This window comes from Brachypodium distachyon, chromosome 1 (genome assembly GCF_000005505.3).
Source record: "Brachypodium distachyon strain Bd21 chromosome 1, Brachypodium_distachyon_v3.0, whole genome shotgun sequence".
In the NCBI taxonomy this organism is placed as follows: domain Eukaryota; kingdom Viridiplantae; phylum Streptophyta; class Magnoliopsida; order Poales; family Poaceae; genus Brachypodium; species Brachypodium distachyon.
In genome coordinates, this window is record NC_016131.3 from 36,851,634 (window position 1) to 36,867,235 (window position 15,602).

A 15,602-nucleotide genomic window follows, 5' to 3' on the forward strand; every position below is an offset into this window, starting at 1 on the left:
TTTGAGCTACTAAGTCTAGTCAAGAGGATGATTTATGACTTATCCTTAAGTAGGTATTTGCATTTTCTCCTAACCACACAAGTATCTACTTGCAAGTACATTCAATGTACATTCAGTACATTTAATGTACTGACCTGCACCTATCACGTGCAAATGTTGACGTATCAAAAAAAGTTACGCAGGGTCACGGCTATATACTTAACAAACCTGTGGCTTTGATGGACTCATTGGTGTTCAATTTAATTTTTCGCTGTGTAATAAAATATGTACTCTGGATTATTGTTTATCGGTAAAAAAAAAGACATGTGTTTTCTATCTCATCTCGGACTGTGTGTACAAGATATTGATCCAGAAATTAGTACAAAATACACAGAGATTCCAGATCATTACCACGGAATACACAAAGATTCCGGATCATTACCGGTCTGGGTTGCCACATTACTCCACCAAAACACACGTGGCGGATGTGCGCCGGATGTCACCCGTATGTACAAACAGCAGTAGTAAAACGTAGCATTCCAAAGTTCTCCAGTCGAATATACAGCTAACTAGGTACAGTCCATGGTAAGGTATCTTGTAGCATCGAGGGAAATGAAGAGATTTACAGCAACACAGAAACAGCAGCAGCGCCAGCACAGCCCCCGCTAGCCATATATATATGGACGATGGAACCAGAAACCGAGAACGCCCAGTATTCTAGGTCTGCTTCTTGGCTTTCGCCGGACCCCTGGGTATCTTGCTCAGAACCTTGGTGTCCAGCACCTCGTAATGCCTGCACGCCTCTGTATGGGCCTTCCCGGCAAAGTGATCCACCTTGTCCTGGTACTTGTCGTACAAGATCGGGACGCTGTGGACCATTAGGACAACTGTTTTGGGATCTCAAATCCATCAGTCGAATTGCTTAGGACATAGAATATGCTCTTGATTTTGTTGTGTAGAGTAAGAAGAAGGCATTTACCAACGTATGTCAACGTGAGGAAGTTACAGCAGCTTCCAACTTCAGAGAGAACCCAGAGAGCAGCAATCACCTGAAAAGCACAAGAAAACTTACAATTACACGATCCTCAAGCAACAAAAAGAACAAAGTAGAGGACTGCTATTAGTTTTTATGCCAAAGAAAAAACATACACCCAGAAACTTCTTTAGGTCATGTCCCATCGCGATCTCCCGGAACAGGTGAAGTGCTCTATTGATGTCATTGCGTAATGCCCGTGTCACATTCACAGCAACATCTTCAGGTAACTGCACCACCGGAAATACTGGTGGACTCCTGCAAAACACAACTTGTGAACAAGACTGGAACCAGTGACAGCAAGAACATGTGGAAATCATAATATATCTCACTTCTTGATAAAGGTTGTAGCTTTGGACCACATGAACAAGATGGCCAGGATGCCGATCATCACATGGGATATAAGTGTTAAGAGGTGATAATCAAGCACTTCGAATAGAACCCATATGACAGTTGCACCACCAATCACTACAGCAGAGGTCTTCTTGTCTTTCCATAACAGTACGTCAGCAGCTGCAAAGGAAACAAAAACAGAGCATTTAGAACTATCACAATGCAGCCATGACTTCACAATTTCGTTTAGATTACTGCATGATGTCCTGAGAAATAGAACAAGTATCTCATGTAGGGTGCCAAATCAGCATTTCATTTAGAAGGAAGTTGTTTCTTAAATAAGAAATGAACTTATGCAATACCAGTAGCAAAACCAATCAAAATTACTGTTGGGGGACAATAATTGTTTCTTACAGTGGGGCTCACCAAAAATCTATTGGTGAGGTTAAAGAACTTCGGTTAAAAAAAGATAAAAATATCATCTAATGGAGCCTTATGCAATACCAGTAGCAAAAACAATCAAAATTGCTGTTGGCAGACAATAATTGTTTCTTAAATTGGGGCCCACAAAAAAATCTATTGGTGAGGTTCAAAACCTTCGGTTAGAAAAAGAAGAAAATATTATCTAATGGAGAGCTTATTACTTAGCATGAAGTTGTACTTAGCATGGAGATGCTCTAAGTAGGTTCTTAAGTTCATACAGATATTAATAAAGCAGACATATAGTTGATGTTGCCACTTGCCGGCAGTCACCAACAATAATCATCAATTCTTTCGGGGCAAACATACCACCCACAGGAAACTGTATAAAAAGATATTGATTCCAACAGCTGTGCTCAGGCTCACCTTTCTATTTCGCACTTACCATCATTATTACATCTGCACCAGGTCAAACAAGAAAGCTGTATAAAGCTTCATTTACGAAGGAGGCAAGTAGCTAGTACTTTTTTAGGAAGAAACTATAATCAAATTTTCTATTTCAATTTGATAACAATATGTTGCTTACTAGCACAAACTCCTGTGTGACTTCTCTTGAATCTTCCACAAGGGTTCAGGACAGTATCCTACAAAGATTTTTTTTTAAGTGGTCTCTGTCAACAGTGGATGAACTTTACCTTTTTTTTAGGGCAGATTATTATCATTATCTGCAGGTTGAGGAATTCATTTTTTTTCGATAAAGGAAGCTAATCTGCAGGTTGAGGAATTCATTTTTTTTCGATAAAGGAAGCTAAGCCGCCAGTATAAACAAAAATTCAGAAAATTACGGGTGGGCGCTTTCTTGGGGGGAAAGATGTGCTATGAAACTATTTTAGGATAGCTATGTAAGTGAAGTGAACGCCATCGAGCGCTCACACAATGCGCAGCCAGCCTTAAATTAGTTAACAAATAACAACTACGGCAACGAAGCAAGTGCAAATATTAGAAGATCCATGACCATGTAGCAATATACGAAATAATATTTACCGAATGAAAAACAAAATCCAGTACTAACAGTATTAACCAAATTAAGCAGGAGTCCTGTTAAAATAAAATTAAGCAGGAGTCGTGCCAGACAAAAATAAACAGAAGGAGGAAAGGAGAGTTCCGTACTTTTACCGCCTCCAAGAGCTTTATGCACGGAGGTGTCCTCCCCGAGCAGCCTGAACCCCCTGGACCTTGCCGTGGTGTCCGGAGAAGACGCCGGCGGGACCGCCTTCTCTGGCGAGGCGTCGGCGGGCTGCTCCACCGGCAGCGGAGGGGCCAAGTCACCCTCGGCGGCCGCTGCTGGAGTCGGTGGGGGTGCGCCGACGGTCTCCTCGGCTGGATCGGACATGATAGGCACCCGGAGCGAGCGAAGGAAGCTACAAGAAAGCTAAACACGAATTCCCCTCCCTCCCTTCGTCTGTGCTCTCGTAAAGCGCGCAATATGTGGAAGTGTGCCTTCGCATCCTGTTTTGGAGATCTCTAGAATATGGAGTTATGGGCCGAGAGCCCGAGAGGGACCGCCGTTTAGCGGCCGTGACGGCGCTCCGTGCCTTTCGGCGGTGGAGCAGGTGCTACGTGCACCCGAGGGGACTGTATTTGAGTAGGTACTTACGTACATGTGTATATATATATGTGTGTGTGTCTAAAAAACATATACAGGTAATAAAAAGTTCTTTCATATGAGACGGGATATTTCAATTCCCGTTTAAAACTAATTTTAATATTGAACATTTCAGAGATTTTCCTCTCATTTCTGTCAGATGCAAGCACATTTGGCGCAGTTGACTTGAAGACAACTCCAAAATGAACACAAAATGTATCTCTTTTGGTCCGTTTGGGTGGCGAATCGGATATCTCACAGGATCTTGTCCGGCCTATGTCTGTTTGGATCTGCTGATGCCCCTAACACATTCACCATTTGGTTTGTTTTATTATTTAGTTATGGTCACGGACTGGGGGATCAGGGGAGGACAATGGAGCTGAGGAAGGACAAACGGAGTGCACACATGGAAAGCAGACGGCCGCCGAAATGGATCACTGTGCGTGCTTTTGTCCGCGTGACAGACACGGACGTCCCGCCGTCCGGCACAAATGTGCCGCCCTGCTGGAGTCAGACTTTGGCAGTGTACATTAACAAAATTTGGTAAACTGCTTGAAAACTATTATGTTTTGAGCTAAAAATCTTATGCGACCCTGCAGGGAACGACCCAATGCCGGACCCGCTGCTCCTCCTTCCGATGTTCACGATCTCCCGTGAATGATTCTAGACAGCTGCTGCTTCTCCTTGATCTCTCCGCTCGTTCATATCTTAACGATCAAAAATTGGGTCCACTCCATGGGGTCGTTAGGGGGTGGGTCGCATAGGATTTCTCTGTCTTTCAAGAGTAAAGCTATTGGCCGTAAGCTATTGGCCGTAAAGATATATCATTCAAAAGTTCATCTAACTACAAATATGATAATATATTTTTTGGGCAATATAATGCATATTGGAACACGCGCAGACCTTATAAACCTGGACGGAAATAGTAGTAGATCCTCCTTCAGTCCCTTTTTAAAAGGGCGTAATCCCTGTATACGAGAACCATGAAGCTCACAATTATGCTAATTCGGACCATCCAACAACAAGAAGTGTGTGCTGTAAAGTGTCCATGAAGCATTTTGAAGTGCAAACTTAGAGAGGACCATAAAAGTCATGTTGGGAGGTTTCAAAACAAAAAGAGATCATGCTGGGAGAGAGACAAAATATGCTTGACAATTTGAGATGAAACAAGAAATTTAACTGTCATGTTAAAAGTGATGGGTGGAGTACAATAGTGTGGCTGATATATGTTTTATTCGGATAATTTAGGTAGTATTTCACGTAATCATGAGTATTTAGTATGTTGTATAGACTATATAGGGTATTTTACATAGTACGTAGAATATATATACTATTTTGTAGTTAGTATATATGTATAGGTTTTTAAGTTTCTCTACATTGTATGTACAAATATTAGTGATTTCTAAAATTATGTACCAATAGTACGAAAAACTATCTACCAACTTATAATATTCACAAAATTCAATTTGGAACGTCTTCGAAATATTGTATGGATATATTAAAAATGATAAAGTGGTATATACAGACTATCACATAGTAGTGTATAAGATGCGGGAGCCAATAGTACCTTATTTTCCCTAATAATATACACCATTCGGTATTAGTTACGTGGGGACTTAATTAGATAAAAAATACCACAAGGTAATTAAAGGGACATTTGTTTTGGAATTAAGCGATTAACGTTTTAATCCGTAATATCTTCAAAAGTAAAGTGCTTAAAATATGTTAGTTATTAATCTTAATCAACAAAAATTAGAATACTAGCAACAATGTTTAATGTTTAAACAGATAAAACAATCACAAGGTAAAAATGCCATTAATATATACTATCGATATACTATGGAGTTACACCCAAACACGTGTTAAACTCAAACAACTTCAAGGCCAAAAATATGTTTGTTATTAGCCTTAGTCAACAAAAACTAAAATACTAGCAACATTGTTTAATGTTTAAACAAATAAAACGATTACAAAATAAAATGGCCATTACTACCTCCGTTCACAAAACGAGTCATATATATTTGTGCACTTGGATCAAGGAAGTTCATGTTTCTAGTACCTGACCATTCGTATTGGATTAACGGCGCTCCTATACGTATGACGAAAATCACCATACACTAGTAAGTTACCCGGGCGTTGCTACGGAACACAAAACATGCACGTGGCAGAGAGAGGACCTATGCAAGCAAACTTAGATAGACACATACATCAAATCCATGCATCAAATCATCTAAAATTAAAATGTCAATCTGCTCATGTGTCCAATGAAACAAAAGTATGAGGAAACAAGAACATTGCAACAGATGGTTTCCAGATATTCACAGAACAAATGATGAACTACCGACAGTCTGACACATCATCTCTAAATAACTACAGACTAAACACAATACATCCTAAGTGACCAGGCGTCCAGGCCTTGTGGAGGCAAAGGAGCAAGCTCAAAAAGTACAGACACCCTTTCCTTCAGCATGTTGCTTGGTGTCCATATGCAGATTTGAGATCTCTTGTTTTCTTTTGACAATATGCAAAATTGACCATTTTGCTGCAAGAGAAACCAAGAAAAACAAATATTTAGCAAAACAACAAACTGATTTTACAGATCAACCAGTTCAAGAATATAGCAGACCACAAAGAGTAGAGGCAATCTGCAGCTCTTCCAAATTCAATGCCGATCTCTGCTTTCACAGCACCTACGGCTCTAGAGCAAAGTAAGTACAGTTACCAACTGTCCTAAATTCAGGTCAGACTCAACCAAATGCTGGTCAGTCGAGGGGAAAAACAGGCTACCGAAAAGAACAAAACAATGTGACCCCCTGATAAAGCGAACAATCTGGCCACACATTGGACACTTCCACCTCTGCTCCTGTACAGATGAAGATTGATTTCATCAAGGGACAAAAACCAAGGAGCTAAAGAAACAAACATCGATATATGTTAGCTGCAGATGTTCAGAACATGTAATGTTTCCTAGCTGCAATGAGTCTTTTATTTTTAGATGAGCTGCAAGGAGTTACTTCAACACAAACAGGTAGCTTGCTACCGCTCTTCTTTTCTATCCACGAATCACCTCTGATCTGTCTCAAAAGCTGCATAGGATCCGAGATACACTTGACCCTATCGCCTAAAAATAAGTATTAGAATGATAGAAAATTCAGCTTAAACTTTCTCATAAAAAAGCAGAAATTAGTACAATCTAGCGTGCACCTTTAGCAGCATCAGAGCTTCTTCCCAGCAAGGGTGTGCTTCTTCCATTAGAGAAATGCTGCTTATTTTTTGTAAGGTCAAATTGGGTTTATAATAAAATTCCAGATTCCTTGAAACGAAAGGAAAACTGCAAACGGAGCATCATTTTCCCATGAAGTATAATAAATGGAAGAGACATGAACCCAGATAAATAGTCCCTCAACTTCCTACTGAATCATCAAAATAGCTAATCAACATAGCAGTGTTCTATGCCTACAGTTATCTGAGGCCTGTGCAATAGTACCGGAACTTCATAGCATTTTTTGCCATTGCAAGTTCTACAGTACTTCTCCTGTAAAACAGGATATTTACTGATTTTGCGTTTCATACTTCACAAATTAAGCTACATCCAAAGAGATGAATCTTTCTTTCATTTATTTGACTACCACCAAACACCCCTTTAAAAAAATCTTTTTTCCGAAGATAACAACGTTTCTTTTAGATCGCACCATAGGATGAAGATCTTTGATCAACAGGGCCTGGTAAAGAAAGATCAAAACTATTTTTTCATAATCAACAACATAAAAGGACAATAAGTTGGTAATGACTTCCGAATTATCAAGGTAACAACAGGAAAGTATTAATTATTCAGAGAGTAGGTGGAAAAACAAGGAGGCTAGCCTGTATTTCTGCTGTTCAAACAGCACAATGTCTAATGGGTGTAAGAAAACATGGGGACATTAAATGCTAAACAAGTCCAGGTGATGTTAGCAACACACACTTTTGTAGGAGTGTCAGGGCTAGATAATAGTTTAATATTCTCATTCCATGTGCTTTAAAAATAGAAAATGACTCACACAAAAGGATCTCTTGCTTCAGTTTCAAGGCAGCAAACATATCATGCCTTCATTTCAGTGACTGACAAGCATCACAGACTTTGTAATTTCCTACAATGATGAGATTAGAGAAAACATCCAATGTTATTTTGAAACAAATTTCACCATGTTAACAAGAAGTTGTCAAAGTATTATTTTGGCATGTCATTGAGTCCATTTTACTTGGGAGCCGTAATTCTGTTACCTAAAACAACTTGACATCTTAAAGTCATGCCCAAATGGTACAGGACACCTAAGTACTTCTTATTAGACTGATCTCCAAAGAGCATAAACAAAAAATTCGAGGACTTCTGAACTTCTATTTGTACACTACTATCGAAGGCAATGTTGCCTTGTGTGTAGTAAATTTTGAAACCAAAACTGCACTTCGTTATTAGCCATGGATCTCCCAAATCAAGTAACAGGACTAACCATCCAGATTGAGTTTAGGCTAGAAGCACACATCATCTCTTGGTTGTATCCTGCTCACCTTAGTACAAAACTACAGATCACCGATACACTGGAAAACATAGGTGGCTGCACAAGTGAGAGGCGACAGGTGCAGAACAAAAATCAGAATAAAGTAGAAAAACACCAACAGGAATACATGACCAGAACAATACGTGAAATGAGTTATCAGCTAGACGGGACAAAATTTATTCTCTGCACATAAAAATGAAGATGGTGTGACTGCTGACAGATTCAGGTTATCAACAGAATACCCTTTATCCATCACAAGTTGGTCATGAATTTTTCTAACCCTCATCATTAGATCCATAGTTAGTTTGAAACCGGAATAGACCATTTACACCCCACGAACAATACATGTTAGGTGCAGAACCATACCTTCAGGCAGCAACCAATAGCTTTGCCACCACCTGGTGGGAACAATCCAACAAAAGAAGACAATCTATATTCTGAAATAAGGGGAAAATTAGGCAAGAGATTAGCCGGTAGTGGATAAAAGGATAGAAAGGCTGCTCTTTCAATAAAAAGCAAATTAGCATCCAAATAAAAGATTAACTGGTTTGTCTATGATTAATCAAACATACCTTTCTTAAACAGGACACAACTCTATTATTTAGTTTCCCAAGTTTACAAGCACAGCATTATATCACAAATTCTAAAAATCTATTTGGGAAATCTGCATGCATGTCTTCGGTTCATTTGGGGGTGGAGTGGTCAGCACAATTATAATACTTGCTGGTCCGTTATTTTGCAAAACACACACACACAATTTGGACTTGTTGTACTGAGAATAAAATGTGGCAACACAATTAATTTTAACCCTTCAAACCTTGTTTATGTACTAAACACAACTTTTGCAGCACATAGATGCTTAAGAGTATGGCCACTAACAATCTGATGGGTCCACCTATAAATAGGTTTGTCTGCAGCCTCTTCTACTTTGGCAAGGAGGTAAAATCCTGGAATGATCTTGGAAAATTAGAATAAAACACTTACATATTGCCGACGTATGACATATTAAATTACGCTAAGAAGAACCAGCAGTTCATATATTTGTTTATATTAATTGGACTGCTGACTACTGTATAGCAGCTTCATGTAAGTGTTTTATAGCAGCTTCAACAAAGGCGAACAACCGAAAACCAGCAGTTCATATATTTGTTTATATTAATTGGACTGCTGACTACTGTATAGCAGCTTCATGTAAGTGTTTTATAGCAGCTTCAACAAAGGCGAACAACCGAAAACCAGCAGTTCATATATTTGTTTATATTAATTGGACTGCTGACTGCTGTATGAATTTTCAGAGAACGGCAAACACGATTAAGGGAACAGAATCATTTCAGCACTGGTCAATAGCATTGAGATAATAACTAAATAAGGGGATGGTAAAACTTGTCCTGAATTTCCTATGAATTTTCAGCTAATGACTGATGTTCAGGAGGGTAATCACACAAATATCAAACTACAGAACTGCCAGGTCGTGGGCAATTTATAGGTGCTTGCTAAAAAGATACTCCCTCCGTCCAACAAAAGATGTCTCAAGTTTGTCAAAATTTGGATGTATCTAGACATGACTTAGTGTATAGATGCATTCAAATTTAATCAAACTTGAGACATCCTTTGTTGGACGGAGGGAGTAGTAAAACATTCAAGGACTGAGTAAACTTAATGTCACAGAAGTTCAAAAATGAGAAGAAATGTTCAGTTAAATCCTTCTCACTTGGACTGACAAAATCTTCAACAGTTAATATATTTGTCATGTATAAATGATATGACTGAATATCAAAGTATTTCCAAAATAGCATAGATCTGTGCATTCACAGAAATATTAAAATAATAAATTTGCATGTTGACGTGTAAGATGTCAAAACTGACACCTTCTTGGGACAGGAGGGGGTGATTTCTAAGAGAGGTGTAGCCATGTAGGATAACGGATAACCAGAACAAATTGGCACCTAGAACACATATGATTTGTTCGCTATACATTACCACTCAACATAGAAGTCAAATGCAGACCGCAAGGGCAGCGATGCTCACCTGGCATACAAGTCACAGAGCTCTGCTTTGAACTTTGAAGGCTGCATCTTCTGTACTGAGTCCATACCTAAGATAAAATAAAAGGATACCGCCACCGTCCGTGCCGAGGAGGGCATCACCTCCACTGCTCAAGGTTGCTGCCGTAGCCGCCGGCTGCTCGAACCGCCGCTGCCCATTGCCTGGTCTGGTTTCGGGTCGGCGCCGGAGCGCTGGAGGAGGTGGCGGGAGGGAAGAGGGGTGGCGGCGCACACAGAGGAGGAGACGGGCGGAGGAAGGGAGACTGGAGACGGGAGCGGATCGGAAGGGAGACGGGAGGAGACGAGAACAGCGAGGAGAAGATGGGGCGGCGGCGCCGATCTGGAGGGCTGCGGGGAGGAGCCCCGGATTGGGAGACTGGATCAGGGCGCAGGAGGAGGGATTGATTTGGTAATCGGTGGAATTTTTTTCGCTGGTTTTTCTCGTGGGCCTGGATCGGGGAATCGCTAGAGGACGCACGGTCGACGCTCGGACGGACGGACGAAAAGATGCGTACGACACCCGGGGTGGCTTCATATCGGTCTCTTTCGTACCCAAAAGCTAAGCCTAGGATGAAACTTAGGCCCAAGCCCAAGACCAATCTAAAGCACTCATAGTCACGGCCGTCTTCTCCCTTGTGCTTGTGAGGCTGTCACCCTGCGCCGGATTGCTCCGTCCTCATCGGCTGTCCGGACTGGGATCTGGTGACAGCGTCAAATAACGAGTGTACATGCATGAGAAAATAGCTTCTTCGTCACGTCGACAGAATTGCTCGGGCTCTCGCGCACTGTTTCTTTCCCGCCGCCGCAGGAAATAGAGGGGAGTGCCACCGCGGGAAAATAGCTCGGCATTGGTGTGGTGAACTGGATGGGGCCGTGTGCGGCGGCAGTCCAGCGAGAGCATTGTCGGTGGCGAGGACTTCTCCTCGTCTCCACCGTTGACGTCTCGTAAAGGGAGAGCAAGGGCGACGCGGACCGACCGCTGAGCAGCGACCGTGGCAGAAAAATCTGGGTGCAGCAAGCGGAGAAGGCTTACCAGCTCCAGGCCTCCAGCTCGCTCCGGCGCTCTGCCTCTGCTACGATGTTGCCTCCGCCGCCGACCCCAACTTTCAGGTTGTCCCATCCTTTTTTTATCTGCAAATATCTTTCCCTATAGTTAGTAGCAAGCGGGACGGAGGAGCTAGAGTGGACCAGTGGCGGCTGCTGGAGAGCCCGTTCCCTTCCGTCTCCATGGCGGCGGCGGGAGGACAGCTCCTTGCAAAGGAGCTATTTTCTTCATCTAAACTGAAGAGATAACTTCGTGAGTAGTGAATTTCTGATGCGGGCAGAGTAAGGCCGTGCCCTTGGGAAGCAAACGAATCTCGGAAGCAAAAGCCTGAAGGGAATGAAGCCATGTCATCCAGCTGTCGGACATAAACCATCGTATGCGAAGCAATTTAGTTGGATTAACAGCAGATGGATGTGAGTAGTTATTGACTGGGTGCGGGAAGCGAGAGAGAAATGAGACGTATTATGAAACAAATGAGAAAAAGTTATATGAGTTGTTTGTGTAATGGAGGGAATAGTATATACTATCAATATACTATGGAGTTACACCGAAACACCAGTTAAACTCAAACGGTTACAAGGCAACAATAGGATGATGAATTATCGAAGGAGTGACACTAAATTAGATAGATGCATACGTTTTTATTGTAATGTGAATTTTAATCTAGTTTATGTTAGTTGTGATATGCATACTCATACCATAATGCCACTTAAAATAAATGCTGCTTCTTTTTGCCACAAAATCTATTACCCCTGTGAAGGGGCTGAGGATTCTCACCCTTACGTTGCCACTTCGACCGCCGTCCGTTTTACGTTACGTGGCCACTTCCGTCACCGTTCCTAACTTTCTATGCGTTCTAATTAGGGCATGTACAAAGGTACAAACACCCAGCCATCTATAGTGTTTTGCATGTGACTTAGAGACAATCTTACAGATAGTATATACAATAGTCTGTTTATACGCTGTCTAAAAAATTTCTACTAAAAATTATAAACAGCAGACATAGAATGATAAATAATCTGTCAATAGGTTGTTTATTAGATTGTCCGTAGAATTACTCTTTCCTCTCAGTGCACAACGCCCACCCACCAAGCCCCCAATCTCTCTCTCGCTTGCCCCGTGGGTAGGGTTTGAATCCCTGTCGCCACCAGCCTCCCCCTCTTTGCGTCCAACAGCGGCGGCGCTGCTGCCCACGGGCCTCGGCCTTTCTTCCGCTGTATGCCGCTGCTCCCGGTGATCCCGCTGCCTGCCGCCGGTGGCTGCCGCTCGCTTCACTTGCACGATTATCCACCGCCGGTCGCCTCTCCCCTAGGTCGCGTCGCCGTATACGCTGTTCTGGCCTCCTCAACTCAAGCCCGAGGTCAGCCGGCCTACTATGACCTTGCCTCCCCACGCGCGCGTCACCGCCAACAGCTAGCCGCCTCCATGCTGCAACCGACAAGATGACCCGGCAGCCCAAGCGGAAGCTTCCGGCCTCTCCGGCGAGGTCCGACTCTTCGCTTCCGGCCTCCACAGCGTGATTTGCCTTGAGTAACTGCGGGAGTTATCCATTGATGAGGTGAAGAGGGAACTCTCGCAGATTGGACCGAAGACGGTGAGTTACATTTCTAACCCCTTTCTTGCTGCTTCATACTTCCATTGCAAAATTTGTTCTTTTTGTTTGAGGTTTGTGAGCTTCGACCCAGTTCAAACTAAGGACAACAGATCTTTGTTTGTTGTAAGGAGGACGAAAGCTAGCGACTAAGTAGTTCAGATGGGAGTGCTTGGTCACCGACAGTGGTCAAAGGGAATGCAGTTTAGTTTATGCGTTGGGTTTGTCCTGTCTATTTTAGTACTCCCTCCGTCCGGAATTACTTGATGAAATATTACATGTATCTAGACGTTTTTTACACATAGATACATTCGTTTTTGGGCAAATTTGAGACAAGTAATACCAGCCGGAGGGAGTAGTATACTTACTAATGTGAACTCAAGCTTTTAATTAAAGACTGCAAATATGCCACAAAGTGTAGTTTCGGTGCTGTGAAGTATCAAAAACTCAAGCTATTCTGCCTCGTATTGTGATTGAAATTGTTGCACTTTTTTTCCTAAAAAATTAAATTGTTGCATTTTAGTCCACAGCGTAGCTCATTCCCAATGTGAACCTATTAGATATTGGATAATTCCAGCATTATGGGCCATTATCAGATAATTATCATTATCAATACATAATTACCCCTTATTAAGTTGCTCTAAGATCGAAGCAGCCCTCTTTTAGTTGTTTGAAATTTCCTTGGTACAATTTAGGGTTGTAACCTCAAAATTTTAGATAACTAGAGCTATGGCAAGGTTGTTGGATGGATCATTTTGTTTTTATATGCTCAAAATTGGATCATGTTTGGACACTGTAAATCTCCACTGGCAAACATTTGCTTTAACATTACTAGGTATAGTAACTATAGATTTTTGCGGTCACCTAACAACTTTGAGTTACGATTATACCCTAATGTTACTTATGATCAATGGGAGACATTCATTTGATGGCAATGTTTTAAGATGCTCAGATTGTGATCAGATGCGGCAGATTCTCTTGGCTTTGGTAACAAAGATTTTTAGTGCATTGACATCATTCCCAAGTACCGTACAACTCTTATAAAACGTGATATATTAGAATCAGGAAAATAGGTTGCAATAAGGCCTCCCTGCTATTAGGTTCCATTTACATATCCTTTTCATCGACTAAGACTACTTTGCACATGGTCATGGTGATAAGCCTATGGTTCTCACTACTGGTTTTGTTCTTCTAAATAAGACGTACATAACTTGTGTAATCGTTTTGTATGTTAGCTAATATTTTCTTCTTTGCTGTGTTGCATCAGACGATAACTGATGAGATATCCATACTAAGCATTTGGATTATTTAGTGCCATTCTCCATGCAGAGAACAGAGTTGATTTTCTTCTTGAGTCTTGAGTACAAGTCCAAGCTTCATTCAGTAATCAGTATACATGCGTTCTCTATCTGCAATAAATATAAATTACTATATTGCAAAAGTTTGCAAAGAAAACATTACAGTGACTTTATTTAAAGATACATGGTGGTAGAGTTTTACATATTAATCATGGGGCTTACAACTCTGGCAAGCTTGCCATATCACAAATTGGAAAAAGTGTACTGAATGGGCTCATATGCTAACATCAGGCTCATATGTACATGACTTACTATTTTAGCTTTGATTAACCTCCATCATATGGGCTCATATGCTAACATCAGGCTCAAATATGTCAGGCTATTAGTTAACATGCATTTCAGTATCATAGTATGATAAGTGTAGTTTTCTTACGCAGAAATATATTTTTTTTCGAAAAGGGGGGCTCCTCGGACTCTGCATCGAAGCAATGCACACAGCCAATTTATTGCAAAGTTAAAACATCTCAGTACAAAATTCATGAATCACACAAAGTGAAGACAAAGATAAGCCAAATAAAACAAAGATCCTGAAGATAATTCCTATGCATCTTGCAATGTAGCAACAGGCCGCCAGCCAGCCAGGTTGGAGATATCCTGAGCGACCATCTCTAGCCGAGTGCACCCAGAAGCCGAAAGCTCCCGCTTGTCCACAGGGAGGAGGAGGGACCAAAGGCGGATTAGAGCGGTGGCCATGAAAATAACCTGCAAAAAGTGAACAACTCTAGCCCTGTTAAAAATAATATCATTTCGACAATTCCAAATAGCTCAACAGACAGCAGACACTCCCACCTGAATGTGAGCCCCTTAGTCTTTTTGTCTATCCCATTTAACCAATTCCCAAACAAATTAGAAATATTGGTAGGGGGAGGCAAATTAAAGGCAATGTAAATAATTCGCCACACGAGTTGGGCATAGGGACAAGTGATGAATAAATGATGAATGGACTCCTCGATGTCACAAAATCAACATTTCATACATCCTGTCCAGTTCCTTTTGGCTAGATTATCCTTCGTAAGCAACAATTTTCGGTCAAGAAACCACATAAAAATCTTAACTTTTAGGGAAATTTTTAATTTCCAAAGATAATACTGCGAGAAACCCATAGGGCTATCCATTAAATCTCTGTACATAGATTTAACCGAGAAAACCCCAGAGGGAGTTAACGTCCACCAAAATCTGTCTGGCGTGGTGGAAAGATTAACCATCATTAATCGCTGGACTAAGTGCAACCAAGATGTCCACTTATTTCCAGTTAGTAAACGTCTAAACTCAACGTTCAGGGGCACCGTCGATAAAACATCGGCCACAAGAACATTTTTCCGTTGCACAATGTTAAATAATGATGGATATTGAAGCACAAGAGGACTATCCCCCAACCAAGTATCTTCCCAAAATCCAGTACCACGACCATCTCCTGAAATAAATGTGCCTTTGTTAAAGAACTCATCTTTAACTGGCATTAGGCACTTCCAAAAAGGGGAATTAGCCGGTCATAACTTTGCTTGGGAGATGGTGTTAGAATGAAGATACTTATTACGAAGGAGCTGCTGCCACAGACCATCTTCATTAAATAGTTTAAACAACCATTTGCTGAGTAAACACTTATTTTTGAGGT

At 41.4% G+C, this 15,602-nt stretch overlaps 1 protein-coding gene and 2 long non-coding RNA genes across 10 annotated transcripts; 1 reads left to right on the plus strand and 2 right to left on the minus strand.

Annotated features, from left to right (window-relative positions):
- Positions 1 to 308: 308 nt before the first annotated feature.
- Positions 309 to 3,343, minus strand: LOC100842730 (reticulon-like protein B1). Its single transcript, XM_003563783.4, has 5 exons — positions 2,936 to 3,343; positions 1,345 to 1,525; positions 1,129 to 1,270; positions 959 to 1,028; positions 309 to 866 (listed from the first exon to the last, which is right to left on the minus strand). Exons 1-5 carry the CDS (start codon positions 3,156 to 3,158, stop codon positions 697 to 699), a joined length of 786 nt encoding a protein of 261 aa, XP_003563831.1. The 5' UTR covers positions 3,159 to 3,343; the 3' UTR covers positions 309 to 696.
- A 2,275-nt stretch (positions 3,344 to 5,618) lies between these two features.
- LOC104581555 lies at positions 5,619 to 10,491 on the minus strand. Of its 8 annotated transcripts, none has more exons than XR_001405519.2 (6): positions 9,977 to 10,489; positions 8,315 to 8,385; positions 7,901 to 7,988; positions 6,615 to 7,540; positions 6,037 to 6,531; positions 5,619 to 5,952 (listed from the first exon to the last, which is right to left on the minus strand). It is a non-coding gene; the product is annotated as an uncharacterized LOC104581555 (long non-coding RNA). The 8 variants fall into 8 exon arrangements; XR_001405518.2 differs by having other exon boundaries at positions 7,901 to 8,005; XR_001405513.2 differs by having other exon boundaries at positions 6,037 to 6,273; positions 6,425 to 6,531; positions 6,615 to 8,385; positions 9,977 to 10,491.
- Positions 10,492 to 12,087: 1,596 nt separating this feature from the next.
- LOC112270214 lies at positions 12,088 to 14,154 on the plus strand. The gene is made up of 2 exons (XR_002962613.1): positions 12,088 to 12,632; positions 12,761 to 14,154. It is a non-coding gene; the product is annotated as an uncharacterized LOC112270214 (long non-coding RNA).
- Positions 14,155 to 15,602: the final 1,448 nt, after the last annotated feature.